The 21,259-nt window shown below is 42.8% G+C and overlaps 1 protein-coding gene across 1 annotated transcript; it reads left to right on the top strand.

Annotated features, from left to right (window-relative positions):
- The first annotated feature begins 629 nt into the window (after positions 1–629).
- Positions 630–20,231, top strand: ANKRD42 (ankyrin repeat domain 42). Its single transcript, XM_059817951.1, has 12 exons — positions 630–669; positions 3,554–3,717; positions 5,293–5,400; positions 5,722–5,841; positions 6,454–6,589; positions 10,045–10,248; positions 11,260–11,385; positions 12,939–13,044; positions 13,675–13,850; positions 14,256–14,382; positions 17,150–17,294; positions 20,090–20,231. Exons 1-12 carry the CDS (start codon positions 630–632, stop codon positions 20,183–20,185), a joined length of 1,548 nt encoding a protein of 515 aa, XP_059673934.1. The 3' UTR covers positions 20,186–20,231.
- The last annotated feature ends 1,028 nt before the right edge of the window (positions 20,232–21,259 follow it).

The following is a 21,259-nucleotide window of genomic DNA, read 5'->3' as shown; positions in this document are numbered from 1 at the left end:
TTGTACCCTACGAACATCTCAGTGCAGAGAGTTAAACGTATACAAATCAGGACTGGAGTCAGATTATCCTGCGGAGAGACCATAAACAGGTTAAATATCTCCTGGTCAATACATCACTGATGGTTTCAGAGATGAGAAGAGATACTTCTCCCTGAGGAATGCCATGAGGACACTAGCCCAGGGCTGCCAAAAAGGTGCCAAAGAGCACCACCCGGGAAAGCAAGCTCCCCCGTGCCCTCCTTTCCACGCTATCCCACCCCTCACGCGCTACAGCCGTCCACAGGCGACTGTATTGCAGCTGACGCGATGAACCCTGCCGCCGAACACGCCGCGCAGTCCTCCCGTCCCGAGAGAGCGGACTCCGCCGCCGCGGCCCCGCGCTCTCCCCTCAACTACCGAGGCGCCACGGCCGCCCCTCGCCCCCGCCCTCGGCGGGCACATGCCGCCTCTCCCGCCCTGCCCGCCATTTTCCTCCCGCCGCCACCTCCCCGTGGGGGCGGCCAGCCCGGGGGAAGGGCACACCGTGCCCATAGCAACCCCTCTGCGGCGTCGGAGGAGGGTGCGGCGAGCGAGGCAGGCTCCCGGCGAGAGTGGCGGGCTCCCGGCCGCTTCTGCTGTGAGGGGCCGCCATGCCAACGGCCGCCGCCGCGCCGTCTGCCCCTCCGGCCGGTGAGACTGGTTCGCCCGCGCTCCTTCTTCCCCCTTTCCTTCCCCGAGGGCTGCGGGCAGCCCCGGCTGCCCCCGGAGCACCGCCGTGGCGGCAGCGGGCGGTAGCTGCGTCCCCGCGGCGGCACCTCTCCCGCCTGGGCCGTGAGGGGAAAGCCCCCCGGGGCGGCGGCGCCAGGGCGCGGAGCGGGATGGGGCCCGCCCGCGGCCGCGCTCCCTCGGCTGTGGCTCTCCCGATTTATCTTGCCCGAAACCCTCGGTCTGTGACATGGGCGCCCGCACAGAATGCCGACATTGCTCAGCGTTCGCCAAACATGCGGGGAAAGGCGGTATAACGGCGACGATCACCCCCAGCGCTGGCCGGCCGGGCCTGCGCCTCCCGAGCTGGTGGCGTTACCCCCGCGCGGGGCCCGGGAGCTTGGCCTTCGCCTGCAGCGCGGCTTGGCTGGGGCCGACAGCCTCCCCTCGTCCCCGGGAGCTACTGCCAGGACGTGCAGCATAGGATTGGGGTTCTTTGTGTTACAGAAATACTTGAAAACCTAAAATTGTCTCTTTCCCCCATCCTGAGCTGTATTCTTCCTCACTTCGTTTCTTTAATGAATTTTGGGCAGGTACTCATCTCAAAATACTTAATTCTTTCTACAAAAGAATTTTCTCTTAGAATGTCCAAAGAGCATTTGATAACAGCTTTGATAAAAAAAAAAATTGCACTGAAATTATGGAAACTGTCCTTTCAAAATCAATGTATTTTGTACAGAATTCATGTTAACAGCTGTTTACTGAACTTCAGTCCCAGGGCAGCTGCCTCCAGCTTGTTTGTGGTGGTCTGTGCCGAGAAGCCATGTAGCAGCACTTGGCATCGATCTCCGTACAGTTGTAGGTCTCCAAAGGCAGAAGGGAGATAAAATTCAGCCTGCTGGTGGGCCTTGTTGTTTGCTTTTCTTCTGGATAAAAAAAAAATGGATTACCTTGAACTTGCTGCACTGGAACATTGTGTTAAACACATTAGTACTTTGGCAAGTCGTGTAATTGGCCAGATCTTCCTCTGATGTAAGTCTGTATAATTGTGCTGAAGTCCGTAACCCTCACTTGGCATAATGAGAAACGGCTCCCTTGTGGGCAAATTATGTCCTGATGATATTGTCTCTTTACAAAAACAACTCAAACCACAAAACATACTTAAATATTATTTGGAAGCATGAACTAGATGACCCCCCAAGGTCCCTTCCAACCTGAATTATTCTGTGTTTCTATGCTGCTGCTGTTTCTTCATACAGTATTTTGCATGATAGAGTCCCAGTTCCTAACTGAAGCCACCTTGCGCGGGATAGCAATACAGCCTGTTGAGCTGGGGGAGGTGGAAGTGGAGTGATACACAGCCACAAGATCAAGTGGTGTGTTAGAGCATAGGGTGTGTTACTCTCAGCCTGGATTACTGAAACAGCTTCAGCCCTCTTTTCCTGTCTGTGACAACCCCAAATCTGCCTGAGCACTACTATCACACTACAGATTATGTTAAAATAGGCACTGGTAAACCGTGAAAGCTGGTTTTCATCGTATTTGTGATATGTGTAAAAAAAGCACTGAAGATTTTAATCCAATCTCTCATTTATATTCTTTAATATTTTTTTATCTCAAATTGCGCAACAATTTTTGCTACTACTACTACCATTTCTTCTCCACAGGTGGAGAAGCTGAAGCACTAATACCTTAAGATCTACATTTTCATGCCTGCTTGACTTGCAAAACAGCAGCCCACCTCTTCAAGACTCCTAACAGCGTGAAATCTTATGAAACAGTGTTAGTGCATTTTGGTACTGGAATGATGACTACTCTAGAAGGTGATTACCAATTGTTTTAGGTTCCTCTTATGCTTGGCTATCTGAAGTTAGCCCCCTCAGACATTAGATCTACTTACATCACGTATTTCTGTTTACAAGTTTTGGCAAGATATCAAGATGTTGCAAGGGGGTTTGGATATGTAACTCCTATTGTTTCCAGTCATGTAGTTAATCAGTGGAAAGGCCTGAAGGAGAGCATGTGATCCCATGGCCTGGTGATGGATTTTCCTTTTTTTTTTGACCCCACTGCTTCTACATTTAGAGTTTGATTCTGTGCCACTGAGGTCAGTGAAAATGTTATTGACTATGGTGGGAGCAAAATAGCAGGCTACTAACAGTGAGCTGTGACAGAGCAATGCCATAGGTCTAGCAACACAGGATGACTAACATGTTGTATAGAACTGCTTCTCTACAGCAGCTTTAATGTTGACATCAGCTTGTCCTGAAACCGATCTGTGTAGCTCAGTCAAGAGCAATTACACAGTATGCTCATCTGGTGAAGGCTCTGGTGCCCTCCAGTATGGTATGCTGTGCTGTGCCAAGTCCTTAGGCAGCAGCAGGAGCATGGCCATGTGGAACACCTGGGAAGTGATGGCTGAGAGCTTGTTTGCCCAAGTGCGAAGCTTTGCTGGTGTTGTACTTGAAAATGTGATTAATGAAAGAGTTTGTGATGCCCACAGTTTCAGAAGAGAGATGGTGTTGGGGTGGACCTGCTCCAACATTTGCAAACATAGATGGAGTAGCTCTGCTTCCTGCTCTTGCTGCTCTTCCTGTCATCTTTCTTCTGGATCTTACTCTTTTGGGCCCTTTTCTGGGGCTGGAGGAGGCATGACTGTCAGTTTTTTGAGTATTGCTCTGTTTCTGACAAACAGAAGTCACTTAGGATTCCTGCTGATATGAATATCAATCTCATACGTTAACTCTGAACATTTTGCTTGGTTCCTGTGAAGCTGACACTCTGATGTTTCTTTGAATCATCACTTATTTCCTATCTATCTTTTAAATGTTGCTGAACTGACTAATGCCCTTTTATTATTCCTCACTAGCTGTCAAGAAGAAGCAAAATTATACTAGTGTGCATGAGGCAGTGAAAGCTGGTGATGTAGAACAGCTTGCGTCAATGATAAAAAGTGGAGCTGATATTAATGAGGTGGATTTAGTCCACAAATTCACACTGTTGCACTGTGCTGCACACTCTGGAAGTCTGGAGGTAAAGCATTATATCAGTGTTCAGACACAGCAAGGTTTTTATGGGTTAATGTTTTCCTTCTTTGGGAGAGGCTGAACACAAAATTGCTAGCTTTGATCAAGCTAGATCAATAAACTCTGCCTGTTTTTCTCATTAAATATATTCATTAAGAGCATAAGTACAGGAATTTATGTTTTCATTTTGCCTTTCTGAAGCCCCAGGCAGCTTATATAGTCAACATTGCCAAATTTTACAAAATCAGTGAATTTCTTACTCTGAGCAAAGTGTGCCATATGGCCTCCCTTCCAGACTCATGACTTTCTTTTGTCCCTGTTGTGTTTTCTTCTTCTCTTGGGACACCTAGAAAACCCTGTAGGATGTGTAAAATGTTCTGAAGGTGATTGAAACAGGTGAGGTGGCGTGAAAACATGTTCATTCTATTTACCAATGTCCTGTCCCATGCCTCATTCTCAATAGAAATAGTCCTAATACATTTTATTTTAATAAATGAAAACATTGAATATTGATGGAGAAATCAGCAGGTGCTTGCATGAATGTTTTGAACTTCCAGGAGGACTGAGCTGCTGTATTCAGCACAACGTTCACCTTCTTGTTGCAGCCTCCTTGTACAATCTTCACTGCAATCTAACCTTGAAGCAACAAGGCCATGAATAACCATATAAGAATTCATGTCCCAAAGGAAAGAATGTAAAGTTCTTGCTAAACTCAAGAAATAATAAGTGCAGTGCTGTTACTGGAATGTACAGAAACTGTCAAGAAAATGCTGATCATCATGTTGTCAGCCCTCAAACCAGATTGCTTACCCACCCTTTTCTGCCTCTATAAATTCTGCCATTTTTCATTTGACTGTCCTACTTTGCAATCAATATATTAGACTTCATTGGATTATCTGTCATCTATTTGTCACTAAGCTCCTTCATGGAAACAGTGAAGGAACCAGAGCTGTGGGCTGGCATAAAGAAGATAATAAATCATAATAATAAATAATAAACATTTTAATTGGTCCTGTAGCTGTTTTTGGATAGTCCATAAAGCTTTCCATTGCAAGCAATAATATCTGCTGGAAAAAGGTGAATAAGCAAAACTAAGCTGTGGAAGGATGAGAAGAGAGATGGGATTGTGTACACCTAAGGAGCCTAATAAATTAAATAAGGCTTTAAATTTGGTTCATGGTATTTTTCTGCCAGTAATTTTAGCTGGAATTCAAGTGAGCATGTTTGCGTTGTTTTTTCCAATGCTTTTACCTCATGCCATGTGAATACTCTCACAGATTACATTTTAAATCTGGAAGAGTAAAATTAAGAAGCCATACTGTAAAATCAGTGCTAGGGTCTGAGTTAGTAGGTTATTTGCACTTTTTGTACCCTTGGGTGAAACCTGGAAAGTATAACTTACCTGTAACTTCCTAATGCACAAGTATCTGGCTAAGGCATGCTCTGGGGTGTCATATTTCCATAATGAAGTATTCTGATACTGTTTTGAAATATAACATTGACTGATAAATTATAGATAAAATGTGCCTCAGATACACGATAAGAGTAGTTAAATAAAAAAACTTTGGTTTTGGTTGAGCAGTGCCTTCACTGGTTGCTCTGGCATGGAGCTGATACAACACATGTAACTGTCAGAGGCTGGACAGCAACTCACCTTGCGGCTATCCGAGGTCGGGATGCTTGCATGCAGGTACGTATAAATATTCATTCTCAAGTGAAAGTAAGTAAGGCAGACCTTCAGTTTGGACAAGGTCATTGTGAAGATCACCTGAGAGAGCTCCTAATGGAGCTATGGGTATCTCATCTTGACGTCTTCACATCTGGAATCAAGTCACTCTTGTTAAAACCAGTGCACTAATTTGTGCTCTCTGTGCAAACAGATTTATTTTGTGTAGTGTCAGGGCCCTGAGGTCAGCCCAGAGTTATCCTGCTGATCATGTCAAATCATCCTGCTAGGCAATGTTTTCTTTTTCAGCTTGTGGACTGTACTTCTGCTTTGCATTTCTTTCAGGCTTTGTTAATAAATGGAGCAAATGCAGAAGCTCAAGATGATCGTGGGTGCACTCCGTCCCACTTAGCTGCAGCCCATGGGCAGTCTTACACCTTACAAACCATACTGCGAAGTGGAGCGGTAAGAGACTTTTACCTGCAGTTCCCTAGCACAGAGCCAAAGTCTGGTACCTTTTCCCAGACAAAACTCTCCCTAGATTAAACTGAGATTTAGAACTGTGCGTTAATTACTGTTGCTATGTTCTTGTTGATGAATTTATTTTTAGGGTAAATTTCCATTTTTTTATTGTAAGACACATTAGGGAAATGATCCAAAAATCTAGAGAGAATCAATAATGTGAGTAAACCACATTCCACTGAGGTTGTCATTAAATGAAGATCAGGCGCTGGGGTGGTTGTGATTTTTTGCAATTGTACAAATCTTCTATAGTAAAGGAGACATAAACTTAAAAAAAAATAATGCAGATGCATATTTAAGGAATAATGACCAATGCAGTGATAGAAGTATGTCTAAAAATGCACCGTTTATATGCATATTATTTAAATAAAACCAAGAACCTGTGAAAAGTACTTATTTTGGAATGGGAACTGCCTACATAGCATGAACTTTGAAAAAAGCTATTTGATTTGATTTCAATAATTTAACACAATGAACAGCTGATTCCTATTTATAAGATTTGTCTTGTGTGTACGATTCATAAATGAATGAATTAACCTGCTGCTTTCATTTTAGAATGTAAATGTTTCAGACAGGAATGACTGGAAGCCTGTTCATTATGCTGCTTTTCATGGTCGCTTGGGGTGTTTGCAGCTTCTTGTTAGATGGGGAGCGTGTATAGATGATGTGGATGACAATGGAAACCTTCCAGGTATATCAGGATAAATCATACTTTTGTTAACCTTTGGTTTACAGTTGTTGTGTGATATGATAATTGTAGCAAATTATAAGTAATGCACACCAGCAGCATTTGCTGTTTGATTCCATGCAATCAACATAGTTTTTCCATTTTTATAATGATAGGGGAATTTATAAAACCCAAAGTATTTATCTGCTGGTGACAGTATCCTATTCACCTTCTGCTGCTGCTGGCAAGGATCAGAGCTCATGGGTGCTGGAATAGGGAGCAGGCTAAGCCTGGTTGAGAGCGCTGTGTAGGTGGGCAGCATCTCATATGCATGTGATGGAGCGCATGTGCCAATGGAGGTCACAGGAGGAGAAGGGTAGGTGGAGCAGGCACAGTTTCAGCTGCTATGTGCTCTTTTTTGAATTTGTGCCAGGCTTTAATGGCTGTGCCAGAGTGATCAGATTCTGGCACGTTCATATGCACGTTTTTGTATCCCACTGTTTCTTAACTGATTTGGTAAAACACGTGCTCTCATTTACTTGTGATTTCTTCATCTTGATTTCTGGAATACTGGTATTCTGTATTATCTGTAATCTGTACTCTTTTCATAAGGGTCGCTTTAGTACAAAAAATGGCCAGTGTTTATTCCTTGCTCTTCATAGTTTCTCCAGTGTCCCGCTGCCTACCATGCCACTGCCTCAATATCCTCTGTAAGTTGCATGGTATTGTTCATACCGTCTTCTCATTGCATCCTTTCCCTTTTAGCATTTTCCTTCTTATGGTTTGTCACATTATTTGTTCCAAATAGTGTATTTTTTTCCTCTATAACTTGTTTAGAATTATCTTTTTAAATCCCTTCTTAAAATCTTTTACCCTCTGTTAAGCACCACTTACCTAGTAAACTGATATCTATGTTCTGTTTTGCAGACCTGGGTCTTGCTAGAGGATGTGAGACTCTTGCATCCCAGCAGGACATCTATTGTATTAGCAGTAAGAGGTCATGATGTTAGGCATTCTGGTGGCAGTGTAGAAGGTAGCTTCATTTGCATTTGGGAACACTTCCCCGTGAACAGACTTCTATAGAGAGGTGGCAAATGCCAGCACGGTTCTACTTAAAAGCTTTGTATATACTGGTTAGTAGAAAATTGGTTTTGTTGTTATTTTAACATCTATAGAAGCTTGATCCTGCAGCCTTTGTTCTGTTTCATTTGATCATATCCAAAGGAAAGAAAATGCTTTGGAACATTGCTAGTAAAAGATTAATAGAAAGTGGTGTGACGTACAGACCAGCTTTTCCTCAGCTTCTGAAACAGTGAAGTGAACTTAAATCATCTTTACATATTTCAGCTTCAAGATGAGCTGGACAGTGCTATAATTTTTCCTAACAGTATACTGAAAGAAATTTACTGAGCTTGCAATGCCATACAGCTAAAACTTGGCTGCACGTTTTGTATGTGTGTGTTATAGTAGAGGCTTTAATTACCTATAGCATGCTAATTTTTGGGAAGAACTGTGGCTCATTCACTGTACAAAATGGGCTGTGTTCAATAATTCAGCATTTTGTTTCCTCTCTGTATTTGGTTTTTGGCCATATCATGTTTTATTTATTGCTCACTAGTTAAACCTGTTCTAATTATAATATTAATTTAATTATAGCACAGCATCTGAATTTTTCACAGACACTGTTTTTTCACTTGACACTTTGAGAAGAGTGAATAGCATTAGCCTGATTTTATGAAAGGCGAGATGAAACATGGAGAAGTTGGGATACCAAGACCAACTACCCACTGCCTATTTGTGATGCCTGAGACAAGGTTTTTGGAAGTTCTCAGCATTAAGCTGCATATTTTGTGTTAACATCACAGTACTCTTTGGCTTCAGTCTCAACTGCAAGTGCTCAGCATGCCTGAGGCTCATGCGGCACAGTTATATGTTGGGCAGTAGCTACTAAGAAACACAGGGTAAAAGCCACCTGTGAAAAGTTCCTTTATGTGTCTTCCACAGCATCCCACTGAAATTGTGCAAAAAGACATGGGCAGAATACAACTCTAATCTATTTTCCCCTTGCCATCTTTGCAGAAAATATTGAGCTTTTCTGACCGCTTTCTGCACAGGACAGACATCTGATAAAAAAAAAATGTTTCATCCCAGAAGGTGAAGTTTTATCCCTGAGATTTTAGGTATCTGAAAGTGGATTTATAAGGGTGGAGTCAGTTTTTCACCAGCTGACTAGTAATCAGTACTTGCTTTTAAGAAGGTACCTCTTTTCACTTCTCCCTGAGTAAATAACTCACTGAATAAAATTAAGACAATGGGGAAAATTGCCCTGATTTCAGTGAAGCTCAGATTTTGTCGCAGCAATCATCTGTACCTAAGTATTGTCATCTTGCGACAGAACCAGTAGCCATCACCTTTTAGAGCAATTATGCTCTGGAAAGCTGTGGATGGTTTGCAATAGAGAACTTGCATGTACCAAAAATTAACTTAAGTGACACGGGTTTTTTTGGTCCTGGGTACATTGTTTATTAAATATGAAGATAATGATATTTTTACCTGGAGACAAACTAAATCTTTTGCCTGTAGAACATTAGCCAACTTTTACAGAGCATTTTCATGGAGTGGTAACACATAATAAGCATTTATTTGGCAACTTCTTCCCATTAATAGGACTAGAGAATACTAGCAATTTCAAAATAATGAGCATGTGTTTTCTACCTATTCCTTTATTATAGGCCCAACACCCTAGTAGTATTAAATAAATAAACCTCAGCATAGCCTAAAGGACAGCGGAGGAAACACTTGACCCCCACAGGGAAGCAGTCACTGCCGTGGTGAGGTGGAGCAGCTCCCGCACACAGCAACTGTCTACAACATTTGAAGGAAAGAAATATACGACAGAAGTACTGTGAATAGAAGTCTCTGTCGTGGCACATTCCTTCAAATACTTTACCCAGTAAAACGAATGTCACTGTCATTTTATAGATGATATGCAGAGGTGTGACAAAACTTGTTTGTGGTGGCACAGCAGAGGTGGGACTAAAGCAGAAATGGCCTCAACTACTAATCAAGGATATGCCTTGCTGGCCCTCTTTAATGAGTATCCCTAGGACAGCAAAGTCAGACAGCTGCTGAAGAGTGAGATTTGTGTTCATGGGGAAGATGAAACCCCAGCAGCACACTCTCCTAGCTAGTGCTCAATGGTCTCTTGGCAGTGTTGTGTTGTCTCCTGCAATCAGCTCTGCCAGAGAATCTTCTTTGAAGATGCTATCCTCGACTCTTACCACCTTTGCATAGAGCTGAGCTCTGTCCTGGATAGGAGCTGAACATCTATCCAACTGAGGCTGGTCCCACTTGTTATGCCGTGTTGGATGGCTCAAGTGCTGGTAGACAAGCTAAATCGAACTAGTGGTGAGAACACTGCTTTCTTGGTGGGCAGCAGTGCTCTGTTCTAACATACTTTGTTTCACCTTTTTCTATAGCTCATCTGGCAGCAATGGAAGGACACTTACATTGCTTTAAGTTCCTGGTCAGTAAAATGGCCAGTGTCATGCACACACTGAAAGCCAGGAATGACCACGGAGAGACTCCAAGGGACTTGGCTGAACGGTTCTATAAAGATAATATTCTGCAATATATAGATGGTGTGGAAAAAGAGGAGGAGGAGCACCCAGAGACACAGGAAGGTGACTGTGGCTCAAGATACTGTTAAAATAGGCATTGTAATTCTATAGAAATGCTTGATTCTGAAAACTGGTATAAACAGAAGTATAACATTTAAATTAGCGATATAAGGAAGAGCTGTTCCTTTCAATACTCACTACACTTACTGATAGCTAAGACTGGCATACTCAATGTGGTTTTATAAATGTCTTAGGTTTACCCATTATTGAAATAAAACATGTCACACTCTGTTGCACTATGAATACCAAGTTATCCATGTTCTTAGACTCCAGTAGACACCCAGATGAGCTGTATAATTTTCATGAGTTTTCAGATTTGCCTGCTCAGAATCCCTTACTTGCGTTGAATAGCAACTTAGCTTGGAAATATCCCACTGAAATTAAGGTTACTGGCTAACCAGCAGTACTACTGCAGTCAGAACAGCCAAAGGATAGATGCAAGTGTGGCAAGGTCTGTAGGGAGAACCTTTAGCAGAGCAAGGGTATGAGAACTGTACCTTCCCCTCTCTGCTTTTTCCAGGCACTTACTGTCCTTATCTGCTAGTCTTTTGTCATTATACATATATGTATATATGTCAGTACTCCCTGTCTAGAAAAAATAACTAGAAAAATTGAATTGTCTGTATGGGTAGTTTTTAAGCAAGAAGTAAAATAGTTTATATATTTGGTTAGACTATGAAATTCAAAACAGGCAAATGACTCCAGTTACCACCAGTAATACAACATCAACTGTAAAACAAAGGTATACCTGTTATTTCAGGTTTATGAAATCAATCTCTTAACTGTATAAGATGCCTGTAGCCATAACCAAGGTGTGTTTAATCAAGTCTGTGAGGAACAGTGCTAGTTACACAGCTGCATTTTAACTGATTAAGGGTGCATTAACCTGGCTAACTACAGCTATGAAGTATCCATGCATAAGTTGCCATGAGAGAGGCAAGCTGAGAGACAAATATGAGCATGTTTAGTGGAATTACTGGCATTTGTTTGGAAACATGTGCATTTCATTTTCAGTTTTAGCTTTCCCAGCCCATGGCGCTGCTTTCAAAGGGGACTTGTTAGTGCTTAGAAGATTAGTGAGCAGTGGAGTAATCAATATTAATGAGCGGGATGATAAGGGATCCACTCTCATGCACAAAGGTCAGTAATTATGATCTGTGTTTCAGCTTGTTACTGTTTGTTGCTGACTTGTTGACTTAGTTTTTCAAGTGGCTGCTCATCAGATAAACTTCAAGAAAAACAGCATCTCATTTCCTGAGGGCTTGAAAGGGCAACCCTGAAAAACGTATTTTGTGATGCATGTGTGCGTAGGTGTCACTTTAAAAACAAAATAACCAAGCTGAAGTCAAGAAAGAAGAGTTTCTATCAAAGAGAAGACAACATCTAAACTGAAAACTAAATAGCTTTTTTTATCAGGTGAGATGTGACTTTTAGAAACATTGGCTAGCTAGGTATAAGAATGATCTGTATTGTGGCTTGGGCCTTTATTTACTGAACATATCAGTACTGTGGAGGTGTGTTGTAAAAACCACAACAAAGTCATTTGGTAGTACGCTGTGAAGGAAGGTAAACTTCTGGTATCGAACACCTCAATATGTAGTGGAGTGCTAGCATTACAAAAAATGGTCCTTTTGTGTTTGAGGTTTGCATAGTAATGTCTGAAAGAACAGGAGAGGAAAGAAAGAGGGAGGTATTCTTGTAATATGCTTTTAACACTATTTCCCACATTTCTTTTTGAATAGGTATAAATGGTAGAATTTTTAAAAACATAAATAAAGTTTTCATTACGAAAATTGATATGTATTGAATTTAAAACTGTTTTCTACATTCTTTCCCACCCTCTTTTCTTGGAATGGTGCCAACCTACAATTGTTTCATCCCCAATCATTACATGCAATGTTGGTGTTATGGGGAAATACTATGTCTGATTGTAATTTCATTTCCTTATCATCTCAGTAAGAAAACAAATATGGCAAATATCCAAAGCGGGTGCTGTCAAGAAATGGATTTATTCTTTCTTGAGAAAAACAGCTTACAGGTTTCAGCTAGACATGCCAAATACCATCTCCTATATGTGAGACATCATTCCTGGCACCACGTGGTATGAGCAGTAGCCATGCCAGATCATATGACTAGGCAAAGCTGTTGTGTTGGGCTGCAGCTGAGAAGTGTTGCCTGGAGTGTCTGGCCCAAGAAATGATGCACCTATAGCTCCAGCACAAAGCCCTGGCTTCTCCTTCTCCATGAGACAGCACCACACACCACAGATTGGGGCAACCAGCTGTGTCTGATGTATGGGAGCCCAGAGCTGGAGAGAGGTGACACTGCTTTGCTGCAAATCTATGACATATAGGCCTTACTGCAAGAGAGTGTGAGGCAGCATTATTTGTCTGTCATGCTCAGTGCATGAGTCTGGGCAAGCTTAGTTTAACTCTTGTCTAGGAAGAGTTGCCAGTAAATTTCTGGAACTAGAAAGAGGCATAAAACCACAGTGCATGATCTTCCCCAAAACTGTGTGTACCCATGCAACTTGAGCATCTTGAAATATAGGCTTCTGTTGAAATAGTCTCTCCCCTGTGGTGTGTTAGTGAACCCAGCCTCTGGTATGTCAAATAATGACAAGAGTGGGACATTTTAGGTTCGAAACACTTCAGCTGTATATAACTGACTTGTGTGCACCTTCCTTCCCTTAGCTGCTGGACAGGGGCATATCCATTGCTTACAGTGGTTGATTGAAATGGGAGCTGACTGTGACATTACAAATGATGCTGGAGAGACACCAAAGGATGTAGCTAAGAGGTAGCAGTACATATCCTGTAGCTCTGTCATTTATTTACTTACTATTTATATATCAATATCATGTTGGCTTTGTTGGAAATAATCCTGATTTTCAGTGATGGAGCAAGAACAGACCAGGCTCATGAATTCCAGCTCTGAGTGATAAGCAAAGCTGTATTGTAGCTATAAAAGGTTTTAATTTTCACTTCATTTAATTTAATTTTTTTTTTAGCAAGGTCAGACATAAAAGATGAAAACTAGCTGATCTGCAAAAGGAAAGTTGTGAGCCATTATGCTCCAGCTGTACAAAGTAAGTGAGAACTAGTGAAGCCAGCTGATTTTTGCATTAATAAAAATAATACAGTTTCTGATGAGATCCAATTAAGAAAACCTGCAAAAGAAAAAATACCTCTGATGTGGGAGTCATTGTCATAAGATTTCACTGAGGCAGAGCTCATGCCCTCAGAATACTACAAAAAGCAGATTAGCTGCTCATAATTTGTGTATCAGTGCTTCCTTTAATCCTGAAACCCCCTCTGATAAATGGGAACAGGAAGAGTTTTGGAGAGTTTCTATCACATGCAGGGAGCATGGCTACATTTTTCCAGATGATGGGGATATTTCACTGTAGGTTAACTGTTCTCTGTGCAGATTTGCCCAACTGGCAGCTGTGGAACTTTTGACACAAAGAACTGGGGACGGTAACTCTAGTGATGAAGAACTAGATGCAAACAACATAAAGTTTTTTGAAAGACATGGTGTGGAAGGGAGTACAGATAGCAAAGAAGAGATAACCCTGGATAAAGCAGAGAAAAGGAACGCACGCAGTAAGCACTGTCTTTCCATCACTCTTCATTTGAAAAAGTTGGTCTCAAGACATTATAGTCCTAGTTGCACAGTTTCTGCCAACTTTGTGACTTTTTTGTTGTAAAGTGAGATAGTTGACAGGGTATCTGTACCACTGAGCACTCAAATTGTGGAAAGTTAGAAAGCATAGCAGAGGGCAATCAGAACATAATTGTTAGGCTGTTCTAATCTGTATTGGTGAAATCATATTGGATTGCTACTTGTTTTTGAGATCTGTGTGCTGTGTGGGTGTCAGATGTAGCTCACTATTTGCTGAGCAGTGTGATTTCTGCTCTGTCTTTGTGAGACTATTTTCCAGACTACTGGATTGCAGCATGAGTGTCTTCTCCATGCATTTTACCTACCTGGAGAACTCTGTCTTACAGTAAGGGCCTATCGCAAGATTCAAGAACTTCAGCAACTTCTAGAAATTGCCTACAGCAACTACAGGCAGCTGGGAGGAATAACTGAAGAGGAGAAGAAGATGAAAAAAGAAGAAAGGGAAGTTGAGAAGTAAGGTTAACTTGCCCTGCTAATGTTTAACTCTGTAAGGCCTATTTTAAAGCCTTATTTAAGTCTGACTTATACTCAAGTTGTTTTGGCCATTCTGTCCTTTCCACTTACCAATTATACTCAAGTTGTTTTGGCCATTCTGTCCTTTCCACTTACCAACTTTAGCCAGGCCAGAAGAAACGGACTTCAGCAATTTGTCTGACCATTTCTAGACTGCTACCACCAGGATCAGCCCCACAGCACAACACAAGTGCTTGAAGGGTCCACACTTCTTGTGCAAGATTATCTGTTCGGCTTTCAGGTTTTCCTGCAGCATATGTGCAGTAGGTCTGATAAGTCCTGGCTGTTTTGTTTGCATAGAGGATGCCAAATACATGTATGCACTTCAATAAATGTGAAAAAAAGGCATTAGTCTTAACATGACTTGGATGGAAGTGCATATACAGCAGAAATTATTCAATGACCTGCTACATCTCTGTGTCAAGGGCAATATATTTCTCTGCTTAAGAAAGCATTAGCTCATATCCAGACCACAGAAAAAAGAAATCTTAGCAAACCTGCCCTTGCACGTGAGGCACTTTTCATGATGTCTGTCCAATGCTCAGGGTCTCCATTAAATGAAAGTGTTCTGTTAGATTGGTCAGATGATTTGATGGGTACACTGTCAAGTTTCAAACAAAAGCCCTTCTGTCTATCAAAGACTTAGAACTTAAACAATAATGCAGCATCCAAAAGACAGCCCTGTCTCCAACTCTACATGTCTAAGATTTGGCTACCCACTGTTCTCAGTCTTTGTAGATAACCACGTCCATTATGTGTTTGGGCCACCCCAAATCACTGTCTTTATTTGGTCACTGAGAGGAGACTGTATCCGGAGGGCTTGTATGCCATCAAGAAGACAACAGACTTCCCAGTCTGTGTAGATCTGGAGCAAGTAATAGGTGTCACAGATTGGAATTAAGTAGTTCATTTTACAACCGTATATGAGCCAAGAAACTGAGGCCAGGATTTCTTTTGGTTCCAGATCACTCTTTGACTAAGGCTGAAAGTCCATTTTCCTTAACTTGGTATGTCTGCAATGCAGATATCCAAGTTAGTTACCGTGAGATCCTTTTTAGACTTCTTGGAGAGATGTAGGTAGTTTCAGGGCATAATTAGACATGCATTTCAGGATGAGATTCATCACTTCTAGCAGTGTCTCTCCTGGCTTTAAAGGAGGAGGGTGACCAGCTCAGATGTTGATGCCTACATTGGAACATCAGAGCAATCTGTTTGCAATGATGGAAAAGTCATTGTTGAGTAACGGCAGAAATTAGAATTCATTTTGGATAGAGCAGCTGCTCGGAAGCTAGCAGTGTCTATTAGACGGCTCTGACAAGGCTCTTTAAGGGATTTTGCTTTCTGTGGCATGTGCGGCTAAACTAGAAAAATTGTGAGGATCTCTGAAGGGTCTCTCACCTGTGGAGGTCAGAGAGCATCCCTAGCTTCACACTGGTCTTTTGAAATGGAAATACCGCTTCTCAGGGTACCTACCTACCCTTCTCAGGGTACCTACTTGTCAATAATCTCCAAGATGCTTGTATCATATGCCAGAAAACCTCGTTATTTTAAAATATTTAATGACAACACCATTTTGCTAGATGAAAAGCAAGAATTGCCACTTGGGAAGGCAGATTTTGAAGATTCCTGCTTTAGTGCATGTTTTCTGTCTGTAAGAGGCCTGTTGTGAACCACTGCGCAGTGCTTTGACCAGGCTGCATTGCATGGAAAAAATTGCCACCGTGTGTGTGTGTGTCACACAGTTTTAGAGCTGTGTCTCATTAATCTGAAGTATGCAAGATGTCAGCCTGTCCCCCCTGAGCACTGATTTCCCAGCACAAGCACAGGCCATTCTTACAGTGTCAGTAAGGCTGATACAGCCTGGTAGCTTTGGGCTGCGTGAGTCAGGAATTCCTCAGTCCGGGAAATGCAGTAGCTCTTGCTGAGAGCTTTCCTGCCGTGCTGTTTGAATCCACAGGGCAGACTTTTCTTTTTACCAGTCTTCCATCTTTGTAGCTGTGCTAATTCATCCTGATACCGAGGAGAGCCAGCTCAACTCCAGATGACTCAGTTGCTGAGGTCAATTTCTGTTATAATAAGAATATATGTGAATTATGTCTCAGCTAACCAGTTCCAGGAATCTCAGTTAATTTAGGAGTGGTTGTGGGTGTGGCTGATGAGATCTTGTGCAAGTGTTTATCAGCCAGTGCTTCAGTTTCCCTTTAGTAAGTGTCATGCAGGCTGTCATTTGAGTATTCCTCATCTGTGGCTAAGCCAATCAATAGGAAGGATGTAGCACCAGCCGTAAAAAAAACAGCTGCCCCGATCCCTCCAGAATGCAGTTTTATGCTTTTTCTCTGTTTCATAGTAACTTTTTTGGTCCTTGGGAACTTCTCCCTCTTCTGCAGCTGGAGATGGACGTGGGTTACAGCCTCCCCAAGACCCCTAGCATCTGGCTCAGTGTGTGGGAAGACGTCTCCACCTCGTGGTCAGATTGCGCTGAGCACAGCTGACAGCGAGGAAGGAAAACTAGCTGTTCAGGGCTGTTACAAACGGTCTTGAGCCAGGAGCACACTGTAACTCACACCAGCACAGTTGGTGTGAGGAGTACTGCACTGCTTTCTGCTGTGACTAACCTGTTCCTTAGCAAAGACACAGGAACACGTGGAGTAGCCAGGGCAGGGTTGGATGTGCTTCATGCTCTGCTTGTCTCCTTTGCTTTTGGCAGGGCTGTGAGGGAGCTGGAGGCCCAGCTGGAATACGAGCGAGTCAGGCGGGAGAAGCTGGAGAGCCAGCTGGATGACTACCGTGCTGAGATAAGCCACCTTAGAGAGAGCCTGGAGAAAACCCGTGTCCCCCTTGCTCTCCCGGTGGTGAGTGCCACATGAACTCCCCCAATGCATGTGACAGAGGCTGCTGCCCGTTGCTTGTGCATGTTCTTCCTAAGTTTCCCAGGCATGGTGCTAGGAAATGCTGGAGTAAAGGTGCTATCAGCTTTTAGCTTGGGACACTGAAGTGAGCAGTAGCCTTTGTCACATCCTGACAGTGTCTCTGCTGTGAAAGGTTATCAGTTTCTCTTTGTACTGTGGCAGAGGAGCACCGATACTCTTCATCTTCATATTAGCAAAAGGGAGTGGACTGATCCTTGAGTACTTCCACGCTGCATATGCAGTGACTTACAGTTCATCTTGGCTGGTAGCTGGGATCTGAGACTGGACTGGTGCTTCAGGAGAGGTGTTGTCACCACCTAAAGGGTTACCTGGCCTGCGGGTGTGTAAAGATGGCAACCGTGGGTTTCTAGGATTCTATAATACAGACGGGGACAGAGGCTTTTATCCTCTAAATTTCTCTACTTTATTACAGATTACCACAAATACCATAAAAATCACCACCAGCAAGTACACTACCACAAAATCACCACTAGCAAGTACACTTATGATTAAGAAAGCAAATATAAATATATATATACCAAGCTATTACAAAATACTATTAGCAGTCAATAGTGAAGCAACAATCAATAGCATAGCAATAACCAAGAAGGTATATGCTATTATAGGTTACGACAAACTTGGCATTAGTGAAGCAAATTTATCAACAGTATAACAGCTGATATACTTATGATTGATTACCTGTAAGTATATATAATATCAGTACAAAGTGAATTAGATAGATTTCAAAAGGGGCCAAACCATCCCAGATGGGAGGACAAACTGATCCCAGAGGGGGACTCAACCATCCCCAAAAAAGGGGAGGACAACTTGAACCCCAAAAGTGGGCCCAGAGAGGGACCAAGAAAACAGCAGAGTTTCACTTCAAAGATGATCTGCGTCACAGAGTCTGGAGTCAGCCAGGCGTCCCTGGTGGGAGTCCAAGATCTTGTAGAAAGTTAGTGTGGAGAATTCAGCCTGTTTAGGAAAGGAAAAGTATGTGCAGCACAGAAGTTCTCAGAGAGAGAGGCTTGATTTTGGATTAAAAATTAAGCCGTATTTATATTACAGCGATGTAAGAGAGTGGAGGACACCACCACTGCAAGCAGCCAGTAGATGATGATGTTTCTATTTCTAGTTTTCTACTTTTCACCTGTAACAGCCAATAGATGATGAGGTTTCTATTCTTTCAGACCACTTTTTATTTTTCCAGACTATTTCCCACCTTTTCAGACAGTAAGTTGCCTTTACAGTCGCTTGTTTTTGCACTTATCGCTGGTATCCCAGGATGCCTCTGGTCCTTAGGTACCACAGCTGTACTTCAAAGAGGCCACCTGCACTTTCCAAGGATATTTCTGGTTCCCAGCCTCACAGTTCGCAGGCTGGCAGACATTTTCTCTGCCAGTATTTTTCAGCAGGCAGTTTCTTCTCTTCAGAAATTTTCTCCTTCTAACCAGGCTGCCTTTCCAGCTGCTCACATCAGGTGTCAACCTGATGTGTCAGCCCCTCACCCCCAGCTGGCATGGTTTGTAGCAATTGCAAGACATGTTGTAGGATACTTCTTTTGCTTCAGAATTCTCCTTCAGAACTGGTTTGTTTTCCTCCCTTTTACACCAGACTGGGAAGTGAGCTGGTGGAGTACTGTAGTACAGTACTGTGTTGCTGTGTGCAGTTGCTGATTTCAGTGAGTGTTCTCGTGTGTCATCTGTTATCATCTTAATTATCTAGCCTGCTGACAGCAAAGAAGATGCAGATAGGAACTATTGATTAGCTTAGCAGGCAAAGACAGAAGAAATAGCTTTTTAAAAAATCAAATCTTCAGGATAGATCAGAAGTTCACATGCTAGCTTTGGGGACAAGAGAGCTGGCATTTCAGACCTTTCCCTGCCACGTAACTCCCACAAACTGATGTGACAATCAAGAACCCATTTTTCAGATCTTTGCCATCCAGTCCATTGGCAGCCTTGGGTGAGGCACCCCTCCTGTTATGGGTTGTGGGAACTGCTGTGCAGTAACACTGCTGGTTCTTCCAAGGGTACAGCCAGTGGAAAAGGCTCATGGCCCTGCCAGCCTGGGCTGTTCAGTGCTTTCTTCCTCCTGCCCCACCTTGCAAGATTGTTTCTGCATTGTTCCTGCCTTCCTGTGCCTTTTCTCCCTTTCCTTTAGCCTGTACCCACTTTCCCCGCCACCATATACAAGCTGTGATGCTCCTACAGCTGTTTGCTTCCCACTGTATCCTCAGGACTGGTCTTTTCCATGCTGCTGAGACCCTTGGGCCAGCCAGGTACCTTCACCTTTGAAAGAAAAGCCACTTTCTGCTTCCACGGTTCACTAAGACATCACCCGTTCTACTCCCCTGGCAGTAGAATTTAGGACAACTATGGCATAGAGGGTCCATTTCTAGGGTGGAAGAGTGGCTGTAGTCAGGTCTTTTTACCCGCAGCAGTCTGAAAAATGTCCAGTTGGGCATTAGGTTTGCTTGCGGGGACTGGAAACAACTTCTATTGAGGCAGGTTTGTTTTCAAAAACTTCTGCTCCGAGTGACTGCTACAACCAAGGGGCCTTCAGATCTTACCCTGCTGTGACTGTCATCCCATGCCCTGGGACTGCGTTCTGCTCTCAGCTTCAGTTTGAACACAATATTCTGTGGTTACTTAAAGCCATGTGTTTTTAAATCCTGTCTTACGAGGCAGCAGGTTTAAGCAGTTGCTATTTACTGGCAGCAGTGTCCTTTGTTTCAGGAAGCTGAGACCACCTCCAAATCTTGCAAAGAGAAAAAGAAAGTAAAGAAGAAAACAGCCTGCAGCCCTGGAGGAGTGTTTGTGAGACTGCGCTGAGGAATGAAACTCCAACAAGGGGCCTGCAGACAGAGGAGGTAGAATGGCAATGTTCTAGACAATGCAAAGTGTTTGCATAGCCCAGCTCCACAGATGAGTTGCAGTTCACTGAATTTCATTAAACTATTTTTTTAGTTCTCTGCAATAGAAAATATTTTCAAATGACAGCAGCAGCATTTTTACTTAAAAAAATAAAAAAAGACCTCTCTCTGTCCAGCTAGTAGTTTAGCAACAGTGTTACAAATTACAAGGTGAAATTTCAAGAGTTAACTACAGCAGTGTCATAGGTCCTACTACGTCTGAGAAAAGCATCCCCATTTGTTTTGTCCTACTGCCTTAAAAAATAGTAATAGTAATAATAAAAAAAGCACTTTACCTCCTAAAATAGAGAGAACCTTCAGCGTGGAACCATGGTACAATGTCTGGGAGAAGTACTTGCTCAGCTGCAGACAGGTGCCAGGCCCCTCACTTCGCATTTTCAAGTCACTCCTAAATAAGCCAGGAAGGTAGTCCTTTCATGAGGTGCCAGATGAACTGCAGCTGTGGCCTTCTGAATCTAACTCAGGGCTGAAGAGTTCACTATGTTATGAGGCATGTTGTGGTTAGAAACAGCAATCCTGACCTCTCCTCCATGCCTGAAACACATTTCATGACTTCACATATAAAGATTTTGCTCTCATCTGTGTGCTACTGTGAAATTCCTTTCCCTTTGAAACCCTCATTATCCATATTTTGAGAGCTTTGATTTCAATAAGAAATCCTTGCACTATAAGGTTAATTTGATAGTGCTGGAATTCTGATCTGTCCCCTCCTTAGTTACCAAAGGAAACTTAATCTCTGAGAATTTCAAAGGTACTGAAAAAAAAAATGCTTGATTTTGTGTGCACAGACTGAGGGAGAGGCATGCTGAGTAAAAGCATAAGCCTTCTATCACAGCTAAAGAGGAGAAATCCACTCTCTAGAGCCCACTTCAGCATGTAGGGGATGATGGTGGTGAGAAGCTGCAGTAGATGAGCTATTTCCTACATCACTGTTAGTGCTAAATTCTCATGTAGCAACAGTGCAAAAGATCAA

The sequence above is a fragment of the Gavia stellata genome, chromosome 1, assembly GCF_030936135.1.
Source record: "Gavia stellata isolate bGavSte3 chromosome 1, bGavSte3.hap2, whole genome shotgun sequence".
NCBI lineage: Eukaryota > Metazoa > Chordata > Aves > Gaviiformes > Gaviidae > Gavia > Gavia stellata.
The sequence above is the reverse complement of the archived record's forward strand: the minus strand, read 5'-3'. Positions and strand labels throughout refer to the sequence as shown.

Bases quoted from the DNA above. Each gene is read 5' to 3' on its own strand.
- ANKRD42 (XM_059817951.1), top strand. From the start codon at position 630: ATGCCAACGGCCGCCGCCGCGCCGTCTGCCCCTCCGGCCG. The intron at 3,718-5,292 runs GTAAAGCATTAT...TTGGTTGAGCAG, and splicing joins CACACTCTGGAAGTCTGGAG to TGCCTTCACTGGTTGCTCTG. The intron at 17,295-20,089 runs GTGAGTGCCACA...CCTTTGTTTCAG, and splicing joins TCCCCCTTGCTCTCCCGGTG to GAAGCTGAGACCACCTCCAA.